Genomic DNA, 20,476 nt, shown 5'->3' on the forward strand with positions numbered 1-20,476 from the left:
TGTGTCAGTGCTACGTATTAGAACTCGCGGCACGTAAACGTCTACGTGCTCGCTCACGACTGTAAATACAATTTTGCGAGTGCTCCCCATTCAACTTCAATTATATTTTACATATTTTACTAGCCAGAGAGTTCAAATAGCGAAATAAAATTGATCCCATCGTCGTACGGTTTTTACTTAAGTAATAAATTGATAAATGAGAATCGTCAATTTTATGTAACTCATTAAAACGTAATTTGTAATTTACGGTACATTTTTGCCGCGAATCACATTAATGACCGTGAAATTGTTCTATTACGTATGAAATAGGCCCATGTGACCTAATGCCACGAAACAACATATACAAGATGTGTTTATCGAACGAAAAATCGATACCGACGAAGGACGATCGTATATTCGGGTGCTGGCACAGCGCCAGCCGCCTCGCCAAGGTCCTCGTTACTTATTCATCCCTGAGTATTCAGCCGTTCCTATTCTACGCCAAGGTCGAACGTTGTACTTTCAGTGCTTTTAATTAGCTTTCTTTTCCTTTACTCATATACAGATTGCGTTTTACCCAAATAAGAATCAGTCTATCGTGAAACAGAGATTTCAGGATAATGTTAATGATTGATGGTTGATGAGATGTTATCAAAGAGGGCGGGTGCAGTCAGCGACGTGACGACCTATTAAAATGCTAATGGACTCGGTTGGCGGCGGGAAAATGCTGTGCCCTCGTCACAACTATCTTACGTCAAATGAACTCAAAACAACAATTTTATGTCTGCCCGTGAATTGGTGCTTCTTAGTAATAATATGGCTACGTCCTCCTATTCGCTATTATTAATCACATCCCTTGTGGTCCCTTTTAAATAAATAGAGTGATTACAGAGGCAGGGTTATATGTATAATAACATCCATTAAATAATGGAGAAATACTGTTATTTTTGAGGTTTGTAATGTGATGTCGTAAATAATTACACTTCTCCAGATTACATTGCAAACGCAGGCTTGACCCTACGACAATTATCAAAATAATTTACTAAGTAATGTGCACATTTGAAAGATCTACAGAAAGCGATGTTATATGTCTATTTCTTATCCCACAATAACATTTTTTGTCATTTACTTATTACAACAAATAATGGCTAATTTTCGAATGGATTTTAACATTAATGCCGGAGCCGCGAAGCCTGGGCGGATCCTAGCGACCTATTTAATAAAAAGGAAGGTCTAAATTGACATTTACTACCAGTTCCCAAAGTAAGGGCGTAGATCACACAGTCTACGGTCCACTACATAAAATCATACGAATGAATCGAGCCCTTGCCTGCTCTCAGGGAGCGTTTCAGTATTACGTAACACAATTTTTGAAGATTTTAGAACCTCCCTAACCCCTATGTAATGCAGTGTAATGTTTTTCTTGACGTTAACGTCAGCGTATACAGACGGAATAAGTTTGTGTCACTGTGTCCAGTCATGGTCAGGTAATAAATACTACTCTGTGTTCCATATGCATTAAAACAGGGCTCTAACTTTTCAAACATAAAAAATGTAAGTAAGTAACACGGTGTTTTAATCCCGCCCTTGTAACGCATCGTAACGTTTTAGAAGACCCTTAAGATGTAATTGCTTATTAAAGCATCATTTGGCAGACGAATCTCACCTAAACTAGTGACCTGCTCATTAATTCACAGATTAATCAACAATAAATTATTCGCGCAATTCCTATAAATTTGTTGAAACATGCCAAGCGCAGTGTTGATCTGTTTAAACTTACAGTTTCGTGTATTAAATTCCGTATACAATAAGAAAAATAAATCTTCCATTCAATATGCTGTACTATTTCCTACGTATACATTGCCTGTTAGTAGCAGATTTTCTTAAAAGGAAGACGTGGCAGGGATCCGTTACTGCAAACTTACGTCTTTTTCAACTCTATCTGTCGAATCACCATAAGACAATCTGGCCTCTAGTGCAAGGAGGAGTTATACTATTGTTTTTACAAAACAGATATGAGAGACGAGAGCAAAATCAGTTAAAAACGAGTTATCAGATCTTGTACAAGTATTAATAGTAAGCAATAACCGTCTCAACCTTAGTATAACGAAAGGCACATACAGTAGTGAATATAATAACAAGTAGTCTTGAATGAATGAAAATTATTAGTAATATCTGTGTGCATTGGGGAACATTTTAACGGCTATTACGTAGATTTACACGGCGCTCTGATGAAATGTGTTGCCTTTATTGTACTGAAAATTATTTTATGGCGCGATATATTCCGGACGAAGTTGTGTTAATACAAGCTCGATACGTAACAAGCTAGCTATATTTTCGATTCGGCTAGTTTTGACAAAATGGAGTTTTGCGACTTGTTGATATGAAAATTACCAGACAAGCACACACTGATTTGCTTCTACTTACGAACAAAAGACCAAGGCCTGAAATTTCCCTGGTACAGCTGCAAAAGTGCAGTGTTTGTCGTTGCTACCGTCTTGTTCACGTAGTATATATATACGTAGATGCCCTACGGCGTAGCAGAGAAACGTAGGTTACAAAGCAAGTTTATTTCTCACCGCGACCACAGCAATCGTAATAATAAGATATCCCAAGAGCAATAAACACTAATCTATATTATACATGTGTGAGATGTGTGTCGACGGATTGAATTGAATGGAGTACTTATTTTCTAAAGTATAGCTTAACTGGAGCCTTAACAGGAGAAATGAATCTATTAGGTGAAAGGTCACTGTTGTGGATGTATGTTATGCTTAACCTGAACAATAGAACCTATAATATTATAAACATACAATGTAGTAGGTACTCGTAGTAAAGCTAGCTTTGACTTGCCACTAAATAAAAATAAAAGTAATTTCCATGAGTCGATATTCGATCCAATAGTAGTGAGCAGCATTAGGAGAAGACCACATTTTTCCTCATTACCGGCCGACACTTGACCCCCTTCATGTCGGAGGTGGGCAACGCGGCCAATCTACGAGACAGACGTCTTTCGAAGTGAAAGCTTCGCTTAATGATATCACCGTGAGTCTATTACATTATTTCAACCTCATAATATATGCGAACGCTTTATTACATATTAAAATAATATCGCGTAGCTTGAATTTTATATTTCTGTACACCCAATGAAATATGTTGTTTTGCAATGTTAGGTAAAATATGAAATTAAGTACAACTATTTACATAGCGTGGTTGTAAACAAACGTACGCGAATAAACAATTATCGTAATACTTACGAGATAGTGAAGTAAACAACAAACAAAGCTCTCTCGGTCTTCTGGGAGTGTGTTCGTTATATGTAGGGATAAAAAGCAAAACTACGCATTTTTTGTCCGTTGATGAAAGTTCTCTCTTCATGTACCAGAAGCACTTTAATAATTTGTAGACAAAGTGAATGAGGCTGGAAACTTTGCTCTCAATGGTTTGATTCGATCGCAACTTTAAAGTGATTTTTTGATCGCGCGTGGCGTACGAAATGTTTTTACAAAATATTATTTTTATCTAAAATAAAAACGTTTTTTTTTTTCAATTTTTTTGAGAAAACTATACAATTTCATATTTTTGAATTGGTGCGTTTGTCTAAAAATATATTTAATTGTATACAATTTATTAAATAAACATTATAATGTATTTATTTAATTATAAAATGTATTTAATAATATTAGTGTGCAAAGCCAGTTCCCTGCAGGTATTTAGTAAGATTGCAATAATTGGATGTCATGTCATCTGCCTGCCTCAGTGGGCTGCGGTGGAACGGGTTGCAGCCTCCATCTACAACCTCTTACATCTTTATTTCATTACTCACACCCTGATTGTGGAGATAACAAAGTACGTCAAACGTTTTTATGATGAATGAGGTTGGCTGGTTTTTTTAATCCTCTAACATTTTGGATAAATATATGTCGGAGACAATTTGCTTAAATTATAAAGTGTAGCTTGTTAAAGGTACCAATCTTATTTTTAACCACAATATACTAGACTCAACTCAGTCCAGTCTCATCACTCAAATGCTCCACTGAATCCTAAATCAACTACCCTATGCTCTGTCCAAACTCACGATGGCGACCCCACTCGTCTCTCGAAGCATTTGCTCGAACCTGATTGGTCGTAACAGTATCCGAACTTTTATTCGTTAAGCAATGATTCAAAATTATTAAATTACAAAATAAATCGAATCAAATTAAATCAATCATTAACCAAAGTAACAATGATTGATTCGATCAGAACGTTTCCTGATAATCCGAGCATTCCCCGAAGTATATTTCTATTTTGAATGCGATTCGCTAACATGAGATTAAATACCAAAACTTTATCTAAGGAACGGTTAGCGCATCTATTCTGTTAATCTTTCTTTTTGTCAATTCTTTTCAATCCCTTCGATGTTTTTTTTTTAATTTATAAGAACAATGGTTTTATTTCAAATGTCTTATTTAAAATGAAATAACTAGGTAACACGCTAACAGGACTACTGTCTCTAGACAGAGATGAAATAAGATTCGAGTTGAATGGAATTGAATAGTGAATGTGGGTTGTAGTGGTAGTGGCGATGGGTTCGCTCAGGCGAAACTAATGGAGTTGGCCGATCTCGTGCATCTGTTGCATGGGTCGGCTTCATTCTTACTCGAAATATGCCGCTCAAATGCTTTAGATTTCTCAATTGCCTGATTATTACGGACAACTTCTCCGACTAAAGTGCAAATTGTGAATTTTATTTCGGGGCTAACAATCAACGTCATTTTAGTCAAGTCGGTCAAGTGCGGCTTTTGCTACTCCCGAATGCTGATTAACACTACAATCGGTCTGAATGAGATAATATGTATCGGGATATACAAGTTAACTTCGCGTGATTCCGAATAATACACAACGATCGAAGTAGTTTGTGAATTGCATTGGTTGCGATTCATATATATGCGTTCCGCGATATTACCTTAATTAACCCTTGAGCGGTTAACAGTTAACAGCCTAGCCTTTTCACTAAACGGCGCGGTTTAACTAGCGGCCTGAAAGATATTCAGCCAGTTGATCAAACAGCTAGGCAAATGAATCGATGACGTTGTAAGATTACTTGCCTATTTTTTGATTTAGTTCCACTTTATCCTTATACGAACTGCACACCAAATTTGATGTTTTGCAAAGTTTCATGAAATAGTGTGGAAGAGTGTAGTGGCACTATAGCCCAGTCATATTAGGGCTTTCACCTCGGAATGAAAGATAATAAGCTGCAAATTGGTATGAACCTTTGTTTTGTCATTCTAAATGTTGTCTCAAAAGTCACAATCGTTATCGTGTCCGCGTCTCAAGATATTCAAGGTCAAAGGTCACAAAAATCGGTTTTTCGCGAATATCTGGCTTCCTATCGGTTAAATGAGATTTGCATTTATTATAAAAGTTGTAGGCTATAAAATTCCCTACAACTTTTGTTTAAACTTTTTTTTCATACGACCAACCGTTTTGAAGGTAGAGTGCGAAGTGCACATCGTACAGTCATATACGGCCTAATGCAAGGTCAAGCGTGAGTTATGGTTATCAGTACGTTATAAAGTCAATTATTTACTTGGAAATTATAATTATTAAACAATGCCAATTATTTATGTACTAACCATTAATTATTTATATTTAATTAAAGTAAGTAACTTGATTATTTATATATAATTATTCATATTTAACTATTTAAGTATAAAATATTATTAATTCTGGATTATATATTTTAGTTTTATTTTAAGTTAAAATGATAGTAAGAGTATATATTTTACACATATTTTTATTTATTATTAAATACGGCATAATATACATTTATCAAAATGTGAGTTCAAATATCAAAAGTATCTTTGTTGATTTTAATTGTAATGAAATTGGAAATGGAAGCTAATTCTCTTCTTCTTCTTGTCGCTCAAAAATGTTCGATTCATTGTCATCATCCTCATTATCTGTCATGTTCATCTCCAAACCTTCCAGAATATCGGGATCATATGTATTTTCTTCATCGGGATTACTTGGATACAGTGAAGCGTTGAGGCAAGCTTGTCCGTTGCACTGGCCGCAAGCTAAAGAACATTGTAGCCCTGATTTTCTGCATCCACAGCGGGAACCACAACCATTTTTGCAATTGCAAAATATTACGTTTAGTAGTTCGGCTGGTGCTGGAGGTAATAACGTTCGTATGGGCTATAGGATTTCATTTTCAAGCATCCAGCCCCATTCTTGAGGTTCTAAGTCCTTCCCTAACCACGTTTGAATCTGGTAGTAGACACGTTTTATGTGTTGATGAGCTGCTACACTTGTTGGTGGAAGTGTTGACAGTTGTACAGCTTTATTTAGTTTTGTAAATTTGATGAATTGCGTGTAGCGGAAATGATCAATGTTGTCCTCAGATTTTGGAGCATTATATAATGCCCACAAGATGCGCACTCCATTTTCTAATAATGTTTGTTTTGGGCAGTTTTCTTGTTGAAATACTTCCACCAGTTTATCTAAATCAGGAATTTTTTCCAATGCTCTAGTAACAGTTTTTTTTCCTTTTTTAAATAGCGCAGAAGTCGTGTCACAGCCACTGAATGCGTGTAAAAATAAAATGTGCTTTTTAGTACGAGGATATTGGTCAAAACTTTTAGTAGAATATATTTGTGTTTTGACATTGCCTTTGCCAACTTTTTTCAAAAAAATTTCCTGATGATGTGACTGAGTACGTCCAATTAAAATAACGAGCAAATCGATATCTTCTCCTATGATGACAGCAGTCTTTTGATGTTCTGATAAGGCAATAGCTGTGTCAATGATGAGAACATCAGCATCATCTCTGGCTTGTTTTGTTGTGATATTAACAGTTTTAAATTTTTCAACAAGCATGTCGATAATTTTTTTTTTATTAGACCGATTTGATAAAAAAATTTCTTGACTGATTGGCACAACCATTGTTTCGTCAAAACAAACTTCATATGATTTTGAAAGTGCAGCAGTTCTTCTTCGTTGTTCCAGTGCTTTAATATTTTTACTATAGTCCGAATATCCGTCAAATACAACAACAATTGCTGAGCCATAATGTGTTGTGTAAATATTTAATGTACTTATTTAAAATAATAGAGAAAGTATCGTCTTTGCTCCATACGACGCGATGCAGAAGAAATCCACCATCGATGATGTATGTTACATTATTTTCTTCGCGCTCTACCTTCAAAACGGTTGGTCGTATGAAAAAAAAGTTTGAACAAAAGTTGTAGAGAATTTTATAGCCTACAACTTTTATAATAAATGCAAATCTCATTCAACCGATAGGAAGCCAGATATTCGCGAAAAACCGATTTTTGTGACCTTTGACCTTGAATATCTTAAGACGCGGACACGATAACGATTATGACTTTTGAGACAACATTTAGAATGACAAAACAAAGGTTCATACCAATTTGCAGCTTATTATCTTTCATTCCGAGGTTGACCCCTTTTCTTACCTAATATGACTGGGCTACTAAGTGTAAGCGTATGAACACTAATATAAGTATTAATTTTAAATATATTTAATAAAGAACAAATGGCCTAAGCACTAGCCAGCCGCTTTATTACAAACTCTACGACTAAATATCTTTCAGGCCGCAGTTAAACTGCGCCGTTTACTTGAACGACAAGGCCACGGTAATATTATGTAATATTACCTAGACATAATATTACCGTGACAAGGCTGTCAATTGAACGGCTAAGTAAGCTAGTTGTCCGCGACATATACATAAATAGATGATGAGGCAGAGTACATTTTGTTTAGCTTAAACGTTTTTGCTTGTTCCAGGTGAGTGTTGGTTAAAATGATTTTCACTATTCAATAAGCAAAATGTTCCCAAGAACAACATTTTGTGTAACCGTAACATTTATGTCGCTTGTTTTAATTATTAAAGATCTTTGAGTCATAGGGGTATCGTCTTATTAATTATGGCACCATGAGAACCGTTAACAACGTGTTAATTAATTTTGTGAAATGTTTCCGGGCTTTTTTCTAGGCTTCCTCCTACTACGGATGACCTATTTTATTTGTTAGAATCAGGCGATTTTATGGCAAAAATCGTATTAATGCCGAATGGAAGAAAACCCAACCCATCCCAACTATACGTACACTCGCATTTTCTATTGGTTCTATTCGGAAATAGAAAAATTATCATATTTGGGTTTATGATATTTTATAATTGCTCTTTTGATTAAGCATATTTCTGCTCAAACAGATGCAAATACTATAGACGATGTAGTATAGACGGGATAAGCGTAGAGTCGTGACTCGGCACAAATGAACCAATTAACTTCGTTTCGCAACAAACGTTTATTCAATTTCCTTAAATTCGCCAATTAAGACCTAATTTCAAATATATTCATGTAAAGATCGATATATTATACTTTGTTTTGTACGTTTACAAATCACTTTATATAAACATTGATGGACACATCATAATGTTTAGCTAAGGACCCTCAGTGCATAATTGCCTTGACTGGCAGCCGGTACAGACTCACACAGGCAGACATCGAGATAATATGTTGGGCATTTCGTAATTCACTCCGATTTATAAACTAACTTCTCTAACGCGCGGCTTCCATATGTGACCGTCTAACCTTGCTGACTGCACCCAGCAACAATTATTTTTCATGTAAAATGTCGCAGTCACCATAGTCATACAAAAATATTATACATACGATGCCATTCAAGTTAGAAATACGATTCCTATATTATTTCGGAATCTGAAACGTTTTGCCTTACTACTCCACTAAATCATAAGCATTTAAGAATAGTTATTCAACGTTCCCCGTTGAAAGGACGGAGCCGAACGAAGGGCGCAGATGTTATCTACTTATTGTGTGCGCCTGACGTGAGCCCCGACTGATTGTGGATTACGATGTATTCTATCTAATTTGTATTATGAACGTTCCTTCAGTTGCCGCATCGTTTAAACAATACAGTCGAAATCAGTATCGTTATTGACAATTCACTTTTATTTATTATTTATTTATTTATTCGGTGTGTTTAGGGCATCTTCAGGCTGGGGTGCGAGCACGTGGTGCGCACGATGCGGCGGGGACGCGAGACGCTTCTGACATTGCTCGAGGCGTTCGTGTACGACCCGCTGGTGGAGTGGGGCGGTGGACGGCGACGTCGCGGCACGAGGCACGTGCGCGCCGCACGCGCCATGCTCGCCGTGAGGGTGCGCGAGCTGAAGCACGGCATCGGCGAAGTCACGTATGTAGCACCAGGCGCTTTAGTGAAGTGCGATCGGAGGAGACGGGTGTCATTTACTGTTTATTCACTTTTGCAGGGAACGACTCGTCGCTTTGCTACCCGAAGTACAGCAGTGCGCCGACAAGTGGCTAGAGGAGAACGATAAGTTAAACACGATCGAGACGAAACTGCAAGAGTGCCATCAACAGATGGCTTTGATCAAGGAAATAGAGTCGTACGGCAACAACCTCGGCGGTCATCCTTTGTATGCGATATCACAAAAGTACACTTCTTACAAACAGGCTAAGAATGCAGTGGAAGATTCCATGAAAGTTCTTGTCAAAATACTCAACGATTTCGACACTCAAATTGAAAATTTCGTGACTACGAACGAAGTCCTAAACGGCCCCCAGTTAATGGCGTGGGTGCAGGAATTCTCGGGATCCAACGAAGACGACGAGAGACCTATTTTCGACCACATCCAGGAATTCCTCACTAACGCCGGTCAAGGCTCCATGCTGACCCAGTGCGAGCAGGCCGAGACCGAACTGAACCAGAGCATGCAACAGACGAACCTTCTCATCCGATCTTGTCTAGAGCTCCTGTCTCAATACGTAGCGGTATCGCAGTATTATCCGCAGAGTCAAACGGAGTACCATCGCATTGCCACGTTCCGCAAGTTTCTGGCCGCGGCGTTAGAGAGCAAATCCCCCGAGGTCTGCCGCGACGTCGCCAACCAAGTGACGGCCATGGTCAACGCGGAGAACACCTGCGGCGACTCTCAACAAATAGTAGCACTCAATTACCGTCTGCAACAGTTGAACGCGGAGGCCAACGTCCACCTCAACAAATGTCTCGAAAGACTGCAGGTGGAAGGCGGCCCCGACGCCATCGTTGCGGCGCAGGAAGCGTACAAAGATGCGAAAAATAACATCAGCAATTGGGTTAGAACCGAGGAGGGAGCCGCGGGAAGTTTGGAGAGCGTGGTCATCGGGATGTTGTGCAATTTGAATAGGAGATATTTGATGCTCGAAAACGGCGCCCAGAGCGCCGGGGACTGCCTCGTGGACTTGACTTCTCGAGAAGGGGAGTGGTTCTTGGACGACATGAGCGCCCTTTCGATGCAGGCGGTCGAGCTGCTGTCTCTGCTGCCCTTGCAGTCGGCGGCGGTGGAAGACGCCGCGATGCCGGTGGCGGTCGAATGCGTCAGAAACGCAAACCTATTGTTGGCCGATTTGGTGCAACTGAATTATAATTTTAGTACGATTATTTTGCCGGAAGCCCTAAAAAAGGTCCACTCGGAGGACCCGTCCGCGCTGCACGTGATCAACGAGCTGAATGCCGTCATAATGAACTCCCCAGTTCCGTTAAACGATATACTGGCGCAGCTGGAATTGCACTTCCGGTATTTGCTGATGGACATGGAGGTACGCAACGCAACGTCTCGAAATCGCCCGTCGAGGGAAGACGCGCGTCTCTGACGTTTTCTGCTCTCTTTTCAGTCGCCGGCGCCGGGAGCCCAGCTGCTGGCGGCGGAGCTGCGCGCCAGATACGAGACGCTTCTGTCCACGGCGGCCGAGGAGGGCCAGAGCGGCGGGCGGATGCTGCTGATGGGGTTCAACGGGCTCTTCGCCGCGGTCGAGCTGCGCGGCCGCGAGCTCGCCGACCACCTCGACTCGCCCGTACCGCCCGCCTGGAGGAAGATAGACCACGTCGACGACGCGCTGCGTATGTCGGTCGGTGCAACTTCATTTTCGAGAACGCTCCCGAGTGGCTCGGAACGCGATGAGCCTGAACGAGGTGCGTCCCGGTTTCAGGCGGCGATGCAGCGCGGGACCCTGCGGGCCGTTCTGGAGGATATGTTTCTGGTGCGGCGAGTGCAGACCGTGGCCGAGGTGTTCGCCATGTGCGTACAGGTGGCTCGCGCCGCCCGAGGGGCGCCCGTCGCCGGGCCCGCGCCTCCGCCCCACGACGACTCCGCGCTCGCCAAGCCGATCGGGCGCTACGTCGCCGAATACGTGTCGCGGTGCGTGCTGGGCGTGCCGTCGCGGGCGTTGGCCTCCGTGCTGTGTCTGCTGCTGCGCCGCGCCCGCCTGGACCTCGGCGCCGAGGTCGAGCAAAAAGAAATCGGTGAGTCGACCCCGCTTCCGCGTCCTCTTCGTCTCCGAGCTTCGCCTTCGTCTAACGCTCGTCGTCCCCAGGGGCCTCGTGGAGCGTATCTCTGGAGTCGCTGTGCGAGAAGGTGTGTCGCGCCGGAAGCGAGCGCGGCGCCAGTCTGGCGGCAGGAGTGGTCGCGGCGCGGGCCCGCCTGTGTCGCGCCGCCGCCGCCGTCCGGGCGGCCGATCGCGCCCGAGCCGCCGCCCGGGCCCTGCGCCTCAGGACCGCCGCCCACGCGCACTTACACGCCGAGGTGAGGTCGAGCGCCGTGGAACGAGCCGGCCGTCGGTCGATCGGCCGAATCGTCCGTACAAACGAGATTTTCAGGTGCTGAACGGGAGCCAGGAGTCGAGCGCGGCGCTGTCGAGGCGCTCGCGGGAGCTGTCGGCGGCCGGGGAGCGGCTAGCGAGCGCCGCGGGACGCGCCCGTAGCCTAGTGCAGTCGGCGCACCAACGCGTCAAGTGGGGCGCGGGCGCCAACCCGGCGCTGCGCGGCGTGGTACGCGGGCTGGAGAGCGCGTGGGGCTCCCGCGAGGAGAGGGCGGGACGTCTCTCGGGCGCCGCCGCGGCCCTCGCTCGCCACGCGCGGGCTGCCGCCGCCCTCGGTGCGCCTCCGGCCGCCCGCGCCCAGCGCACGCAGCGGGCGGCGCGTACGCTCCGCACCGCACTCGCTCATTGGGAAAAGGTGAGCGCCAACCACTATATTATTTATTTAACATCGCTTCGTAAGAAAGATAACATTTTTTTTTTGTTTTAACACTATTGTATTTACCTGATTTCGCTTTTTATATTTTCGTATGTAAGTTGATGTTGACATGTGTTTGTCCTAATTTTGTGGTCCAAAAAAAAAATTCCGAATTGTTAGGCTTTAATAAAATTGTTTCGAAGTGCTTTATTAAAATTATTAAAAAAAAAAATCCTCGGCTTTACGTTTCACAAAGAGTCCTGCCTTTAATCGCCTGACACCTGCTACGTTCAATTATGTTAGAGTTTTATTTTAATATTTTGTTCTTATGATGCTCTATCGTTTTCCACACATTCTATTAATGTAAATAAATCGTATGGAAACATTTTTATTAACTCAACGTCGAAACAAAAGTACACAATACCCAGGTTGAATGAGCACTACCAGGGTTGCCAACTCCTACAAAATGTTCCCCTTAGGATCAAAAACCCCTAATGGTTTTTTTGTACACTTGGTTTGAGAGATAATATCAAATATGAATTAAAAATACAGTGAGTACATTTTACATATTTATATAATATGTTAATCAGTGACCGAATAATATTAATTATAATAACAATGAAATGAAACTATTCTTATTTTTTTATTTCTGAACTTTCTTTCTTCGAATTCAATTTTTCTTAACGTTTCTTGGCCGTAATTTTTTGCCTTTTCGTCATTTTCTTTTCGTACATTATTTAGTCATTATTGTTATTTATATTAGTCATAATTCCCCTAATTAAATGAACCCACTGAAAAAACCATTGGACATCTTGTTTCCCCTAAATTTGTGTAAGTTGGCACTTGGCATCACAATTTTTCATTAATTTTCGTTACGTGTAGTTTTAGTCAGTAGTAGATAATTAGTGAAATATACGCTTCTTAGCATGTACCTCACTTACTTTATCCTTGACGGGTGGCCATATATGAGACTCATATTTGGTGGAGTGGAGTAATAATCCTCGATTGTGTTCCCCTACTATAAAAACTTAGCTTAAAAAAATTTCCACTATATACCACCACGAATAAGTATTTAAATCCTTCGTAACTTCTTAAAATAACATCCGACATCGGTTCGGTAGGTCGTCGTCACGCAAAGATCAGTTTTTCTAACGAAAGTTTCTGCTTTCGCAGGCCTGCGCTCTGACGCAGAAGTATTCGCTGGCGGTGACGCCCCTCGAGGAGTCGCTCATGGAGATGCTGCACCCCGAGGGAAACATCGACGCGCACTGGGTGAGCCTCGGTCCCGACCCCCGACCCGACCCTCGAAAGGGTCCGGCCTCCGCGACCGCGGATTCATTGAGAGTCGGCCCGCAGGTGGAGACGGTGTCGGCGCTGGTGCGCGAGCTGACTCAGGGCGTGGGCGGAGACGCGACTCGAGCGCGGGCGCAGGTGGCGGCGGCGTCGCAGGAGCTGAGGCGCGCCGCCGACGCCGTCACGTCGGCGGCCGCCGATCGCGCCGCCCTGCTGACCGATCTGCGCGCGCCCCTGGCCGCCCTCGCCGAGGTGAGCTCCCTCTCGCGAGACGAGCGACGCTCCCTCGCTCCGCGATTCTCAACACGGTGTCCGTTGCAGAGCGAGACCCCGGCCGCCGAGTTCCTCGAGGGGTGGGGCACGGCGACGGAGAAGCTGAACGCGATCGCGGCGGAGGCGGTCTCCCGGCGCCGGGTGGAGGCCGCGTCGCGGAGCGCTCGCACCCTGAGGGACGACCTGCCCGCCCTGCTCGACGCGCTCGTGGAGTCGGTGTCTCTCACGTTTCGTCCGTTGGCGGCCGACGAAGCGTTCCCGGATATTGATTTCGGGTTGCGTTTCAGGTTGCCGGCCAACCTGTCGGAGAGCGGCCCCAGGAGGCCGGGTCGTCGGCCGGCCTCGGGGGCGCGGCCTCCCGGCCGACACGCGGGCGAGCGGCGCAACTCCGTGGGGGCGGGCGTGTGGCGCCGCGTGCGCCTGAAGCTGGAGGGCCGCGACGCTCCCGCCTCGCAGGCGGCCAGGCGCGCCACGCCCGCCGAGCAGGTCGACTACATCATAGCGGAGGCGACGAGCGTCGAGAACCTGTGCCTCATGTACGAGGGCTGGATGGCTTGGGTGTGAAACGACGCCGGACGTCCGGCGGCCACGAGTGTCAAGAGTTAGACGTCATCCGGGCGCGTCTGCGTCGGACGGCCCGAGCGCGCCCGGACCCGGGACGGAGGAGACGGCCCGACCGTCGCGAACCGATTCGCGGCCGGAACCGAGAGGCTCTCGGCCGGCGGAAGCCCCGATAGTGTTTAACGGTTTAGTCTTAGTCCTAATTATAATAATCATAATAATAGCTCCGCAGCGGAGAACGCTTCGTTCGTATTTCGGTATTAATAGTCGCGAGTCGGTGGATGACCTGGATTCTGGTGAAATAACAAGTCAAAAACGGATTCCGTCAATCTTTTTTCTCATTAATCCATATATTATTTGATTCAATTTGCAATTTACAATAATTTCTTAAACTAACATCCGTAGCCCGTGGAGCGATCGACCGCCGCCGACAAAGTGGAACGAAGACGATGTTTGAATGTTTGTATCGCTTCATTTCTCATAGCTCTAAAATAAATGGTGTACGTTTAAATGATTCTTATTTGCAACCCCGGCCCTAAACCGCTCTCTGAAGAGTGGCGTCCGTGTCTACGCACTAAGTAGGAGTAGGAGTAGGAATATCACAAAGAGGCGCGGCGACGCCCTAGGTCCGCCGCGCCTGCTGCCGCAGCGCCACGAGTTCGTCGATCTGCTGCTTGTAGAGCTGCGTCACGTCGTGCAGGTCCATCTTCAGCTCCTCCAGCTGCTCCTCTTTCTCGCCGTACATCTCCAGCAGAGCCTCGTACTGCTCCTGCACGTTCTGCAAAATGCGAATAGACCTCGTTTGCCCCGTCCACGTTTTGAATTATTTGTTCCTTTTAAACTCGTATTCGCCGACCTGCGTGTCCTGCAGCCGCCGCGTGAGGGTGGCTACGTGCGTCCGCAGCGCGTCTCGTTCGGCCAGCAGCGCGCTCGCCGCTCCGCTCGCCCACGCCCCCGCCCCCGAGCCCGCTCCGGCCGCCGCCTCCTCTTGTCCGTCAGCCGCGATGTGTACCGTCGTCGACGGCGGACTCGCGTGCCACGCGGAAGCGGAGAGCGAGTCCGAGAGCACGGAGCGCGGCGGCGACGCGTCTCCCTGCGACGACAGCTGCTCCTGAAGCGGAAAGGGCGTCGTCAGACTCCAGCTGACGGGCTGCGTCTTGACAGAGACGACCGAATACCTGAAGTATGGAGCTCCGCTTCCTCTCGGTGTCGAGGGCGACGCGCTCCTCTTCCAGGAGCCGCTCCATCTCGCTCAGCCGCCTCGCCGACTCTGCCGTTAGGACTTCGGAGGCGGCCTTCGCCTCCTCCAACTCTTTGGTTTTGCTGAAAAACAAGACGGTCTATAGAGATAGAGAGAGAGAGCGGGACGGCGAAGCGGTGTGAGACGAGGCGACGTACCCGTCGAGGGCGCCTTGCAGCCACTCGGCTCGTCCCTCGAGAAGAGCGAAGCGGTCGCTCAGCTCCCGCAGCCGGCGCAGCGCGTCTCCGCCGGCGGCCTCGGCCTCGTCGAGTCTCCTCGCGAGGGCACCGCTCTCCTCCCTCGCGAGTCTCTCTCTCTCGGTGGCCTTGGCCGCCATCGTCTCCGCCTCCGCTGAAATTCGACAACGAAATGAGCAACTGCGGCGGTCGTGGCGCCGCCGGACGCGAGCGGGGATCGTACCCAGCCTGGCTGCGGCGGCGTCCCGGGCCCTGTCCCTCTCGACGGCCGCGCGCTGCAGGGCGGCCAGCTGGTCCAGCAGGGCGGCGTGGGGAGCCTCGGTCCGCAGCGCTCCCTCCTCTCGCGCTTCGCCTACCTCGCGACGCAGCGCCTCCTCGCGGGACACCCAGCGGGCCTCCTCTGGAAGGAACGGAGTCGGTCGCAAGATACGCTCTGACGAGAGACGTCGGCCGCTAACGCACCCGCGACAGACCTCTGGTCCTCTCCGCTCGCAGCTGGCACAGCTCCCGCTCGAGGCGCTCGGCCCTCCTCTCCGCTCGGTCCCTCTCGGCCTGGAGCTGTCCGCCGGCGGCTCTCACCTTCTGCAACTCGGAAACGCTCCGCTGCAGCTCGTTCAGCTCTCGCCTGGCGACATCCAGCGACGTTCTGGCGGTTTCGAGCTTCTGTGTGGTGTCGTCGAGGGCACTCTTCGTCTGTAAAACGTTAAAAGAAGTGTGTTCGAAATAGATAATATTTATTTTATAATATATCGGTTTTTAGGTGATCACAAAACTATTTTAACTCGGCAGATCCGCACAATTTTTCATTAGTCATTGTTGAGATTTAATTAGGTAATGTTAGATGCATTTTTATAATATACACTGTTTTGTTAATTTCTTGTCAATAGTTATGTCCTCCATTTAGACTTTTATAGTGAGTGTTTTGTTGTGTGTGTTCGTGAACTATTATTGTAAGGCAAGATACAGCATCAGTCTAGGTTAGACTCTTTGTTCCCAAACTAACAATTTCTCCATAATAAAATAAAATAAAAACAACCAGGTATATACTCAGGACTTATTTTAGTATAAGATTATGTATCGACGGCTACCGAACTACTGTTAAGCTTAAATGTAACGCAAGTAAAAGGGCTGGTAGCCGTAAATGTCAGTCACCTCGGCGAGCTCGATTTCCAACTTCTTGTTGGCAGTGGTGAGGCGGTACACGGCCTCTATCTGGCTCACTTCCACCTCCTCCTTGGACGCCAGCGATCTCTTCATGCGATCCAACTCAGCTGTCTGCTCTGCCGTTTTGTCCCTGGAACGATAAATGGACTATAGACCATTGAGAAGAGTGTTGCACACCAATATAAAAATACTTGTATATCAAAAAGTGTATTTTCCTCATTGCCTTGCCAACTGGAAGGAATCAACTGACCTTAAACCCTTGATGACCTGCTCGTTGTCCCGTTCCTTTGACCTTAATTTTTTTATTATATTAGTGTGTTGCAGCTCCTGCCTGGCCAGCTTCTCCCCTTCCTCCTGAAGCTGAAAGATAATATCTTCCTTCTCCTTCAGAAGTGCGTCTACACCTGTCGCATTTTTTTTTGCTATTTCTAGTTTCAAATTATCCAATTGCTTTCTTAGGTGATTCTAAAACATAATAAAACATATATATTTGGTTAAAATAATTTAGCAAGTAATAAAAATAATTTATTTTTTGAATATAGCATCTACCACAGTGACAAGTATTTAAAATTGTACACTGTATGTATACCTTATCTCGAATGGCTTGCTGAAACTTTTTTTCAAGTGCCGATAGCCTCTGAGTATAATCTTCTGTAATAGTATTAATGTCACTGCTTTCCTGTTTTGCAAGCATACACTCCATTTGGCTCTTCAAATGAACATTATTCTCTACCAACTCCGCATTATTTCTACTCACTTCCATTAATCTATTTTCCCGAGCATCCAAAATTTCTGCCATTTCACTTAAACGTCTCATCAATATCTCATTATCTGAACCCTGACTTTCGTCACTAAAATTGCTCTTAATGGATGCATCTGACAATTCTCTTGTGTGCCCACGAATTTTTGTAGCCAAATTCTTACCTAACACCAAATCAACTAAATTGGGAGATGTTGTACCATCCATTTTGTGCCTAAAAGCATACTTTCCAGGACTACTTCTACTACAATGGCCATTGTCCCCATTGGGGCTAGGTATAATTTCTATATCTGAGGAGGTTGCTGTCTCTACCTCATCACCAGAAGTGTGACCTGAGGTACGATCTGATCCTATTTTAACCATATCACTCTTGCTATCAGAACTAGATGGTGATGTTCGCTCCTTAATACTGCATTCTTTTAGAGAAGAGTCATTACTTCCAGGTGGACTATGCCTTTGCTTCTCTAATTTGACAAATGCCGAACTGTCAGACCTTACTAAATCTCCAGTAACATTCACATTATAAAATGATGATGAGTCACTTAGTTTTTCAATTAAAATGTCTTCTATGCCAGCATCTTTTCTTTCCATATTAATACTATCTTGGATTATACTGTCACAGTTGGCATTTAAAGTTTGGTCTGACCACGAGCCATGTGATGAATTTTCACTCATTTGTATTATTTGTGGAACTGTTTGCTCCACATGCAATAAGTCTTTTTCAATCTTTCTCTGATCTAATTTTGCTGTTTTTGGAAAAGGACTTAAAGGCTTTTCATCAGTATCCAAAAGAGTAGGAGCCGTACACTCTGAAATAGAATTGTATGACATTGTGTCATCATCATCATCAGCAACTAAGCTCACACTGTCAGCAGTCTCAACCTTCTCTAAGTGTACTCCAACAGGAGTAGACTTCTTGTCTAGGCAATCACTCAGGGAAGTACTTGATGAAATACTATTTTTATCGCTGGCATAACTATCAAAACCAAGACATTCTATTGAACTAGGACTTATTAGACTATCAGGTAAAATCTCTACTGATTCAGAATTTGGTTTTAAGCCTGTACTGCTACTTTGCGATACTGACTGATATGATGCACCTTCAGAGTCTGGAGTTGTTTTTAGACTTTGTGACAATACCTCTACAGAGTCTGAACTATTTCTACTAGAGATAAAGGACAGAGCATTTGTTAGTGATGACTTGCGCCTATCTTCAGTCTTATATTCATTTGTTTTATTTATTGCTTCATTACCATCTGACATGACAAGTTGGCTTTTAGAAAATAAGTCATCCTGACTATCATACTTTTCTGATATTACATTCATAGACTTTGCCTTCGGCGGCCTGACGATAGTACCGTCTTTAGATTCAGATTGCTCAAAGAATGACCCGGCAAAGGATCCCCACATGCTTTGCGGATAGGCTTTGGAAGGGCTTGCAGTTACTACGGGTTGCTCTTTCGTTGCACACTCTTTAATTTCTTCGCCACTGACTGTGAGACCCCATGACGAAAAGAAATCTGAAGGATCCTTATTTGCACTTTTCGAAAATGAGATTTTAGCAAACTGCTCGGAAGGCGCTGCATTTTCTTCCTCTTCGTCGCTCTCATCTTGGATATCTAAAGCTTTATCAATGGTCTTTTGAGCTTCTTTTAAAGCAGTTTTCGCAAGGCTCGTTAAGCCCGATGTATCGAACCAATTCATTTTGAATAAGCCATATATAATACAGTCACAAATAACATTTCACAAGAATAGATGGTATTAAATGGTTCAGTTTTGCTTCTAGTACAAACGTAAACGCTTTAACACAACAAACTTTGATTTAAATAAAAATACTCGTAATAGAATTGTAAATTATAATAATATTATGAGTTGACGAATGACGTTTACCAATTCCGTTTTTTTTTTAATTTAATTTATTAGCCGGATACAATGTCCATTCTCTTGTCTTTTGCCAGATGATTTTGCAAAACGAAAAAGAATAAATGGTTAAGCAATTATTTAAAATTTAATTCAATCACAACATTTTATCAATTAATGCTGCCACCAGATGATTTTAAAAAGAAAACGTTTCGGTATGTTTAAAACATTTTTGAAGTCGTTTAAAAATGATTACATTATAACAATAATATAATACCTTATTCTTAGATCTTATAAATTTTTAACAACAAATGTTTTTTCCCTCGAACCTATTTTCGTTCTTTAAAAAGTATTATTTTAACAAATATAAAATAACTTGAAAACCAATTAGACGGCATTCACCCTAAGCTTAATCTGGCATTACTGAGTCGTTATTAATACAGTTTAAATTATTTTGTCAATACTTCAAACTAAATCGGAATTTATAATATATATTTTTGGAAAATTAACAGTTTAAAAATAAAATTTATTGAAAACAAATTTGTTTTCACGAAAAAAGATAAGAATTACAATAAGTATAAAGTTTTATTTATTTTCGACAGTTCATTCACAGCTCCAGTGGCGCAATTGGTTAGCGCACGGTACTTATAAGACAGTGTTCGTGTGAGAGATGCCGGGGTTGTGAGTTCGAGCCTCACCTGGAGCATATTTTTTATAATTAATATTATAGAATTTATTTCGTGTTTATTGTAAATTAATATATTATTGTAAAAAAACAGTCGTTAAACAATTAAGTAATAATACGTAATTTCATACCTAATAGCTTGAGATAGTTAGATTTCTAGTTTCTGTTGTTGCCGACTTCTTTGCCTTAACCAAATTTCCATTACAACATTTTTTTTCCACTATTAATCAGATTTATGAAGCTTTCTTTGTTACGAATAATCATTTATGAAGTTATTTTAAATAAAGTCATTAGTCTTAAATTCTGGGTTATTAAATTGATCATTGTTGTAGGTTTTACTGGCCTTTCCTTAGGTACTTGATATAATAATTTTCTTTTTAATTATATGAAGGCATTGTTTTGATATTGTTTTATG

At 43.5% G+C, this 20,476-nt stretch overlaps 2 protein-coding genes and 1 non-coding gene across 3 annotated transcripts in view; 2 read left to right on the forward strand and 1 right to left on the reverse strand.

The window, feature by feature from the left end:
- The window catches only part of LOC111003494 (serine/threonine-protein kinase SMG1), a 29,291-nt gene extending 14,625 nt beyond the window's left edge, over positions 1–14,666 (forward strand). Inside the window, exons 3-12 of the mRNA XM_022274021.2 lie at positions 9,000–9,208; positions 9,285–10,614; positions 10,690–10,923; positions 11,005–11,317; positions 11,389–11,597; positions 11,672–12,028; positions 13,202–13,300; positions 13,385–13,573; positions 13,643–13,806; positions 13,882–14,666. Coding sequence (XP_022129713.2) covers positions 9,000–9,208; positions 9,285–10,614; positions 10,690–10,923; positions 11,005–11,317; positions 11,389–11,597; positions 11,672–12,028; positions 13,202–13,300; positions 13,385–13,573; positions 13,643–13,806; positions 13,882–14,158 — 3,381 coding nt within the window. The 3' untranslated portion in view covers positions 14,159–14,666. The remainder of the gene's footprint in view (positions 1–8,999; positions 9,209–9,284; positions 10,615–10,689; positions 10,924–11,004; positions 11,318–11,388; positions 11,598–11,671; positions 12,029–13,201; positions 13,301–13,384; positions 13,574–13,642; positions 13,807–13,881) is intronic.
- On the reverse strand, positions 14,474–19,386 carry LOC111003495 (TATA element modulatory factor). Its single transcript, XM_022274024.2, has 9 exons — positions 17,346–19,386; positions 17,007–17,221; positions 16,745–16,886; positions 16,066–16,285; positions 15,816–15,992; positions 15,554–15,746; positions 15,334–15,478; positions 15,012–15,266; positions 14,474–14,933 (listed from the first exon to the last, which is right to left on the reverse strand). Exons 1-9 carry the CDS (start codon positions 19,218–19,220, stop codon positions 14,778–14,780), a joined length of 3,378 nt encoding a protein of 1,125 aa, XP_022129716.2. The 5' UTR covers positions 19,221–19,386; the 3' UTR covers positions 14,474–14,777.
- A 602-nt stretch (positions 19,387–19,988) lies between these two features.
- On the forward strand, positions 19,989–20,082 carry Trnai-uau. Its single transcript has 2 exons — positions 19,989–20,026; positions 20,047–20,082. It is a non-coding gene; the product is annotated as a tRNA-Ile (tRNA).
- The last annotated feature ends 394 nt before the right edge of the window (positions 20,083–20,476 follow it).

This window comes from Pieris rapae, chromosome 13 (genome assembly GCF_905147795.1).
Source record: "Pieris rapae chromosome 13, ilPieRapa1.1, whole genome shotgun sequence".
Taxonomy (NCBI): domain Eukaryota; kingdom Metazoa; phylum Arthropoda; class Insecta; order Lepidoptera; family Pieridae; genus Pieris; species Pieris rapae.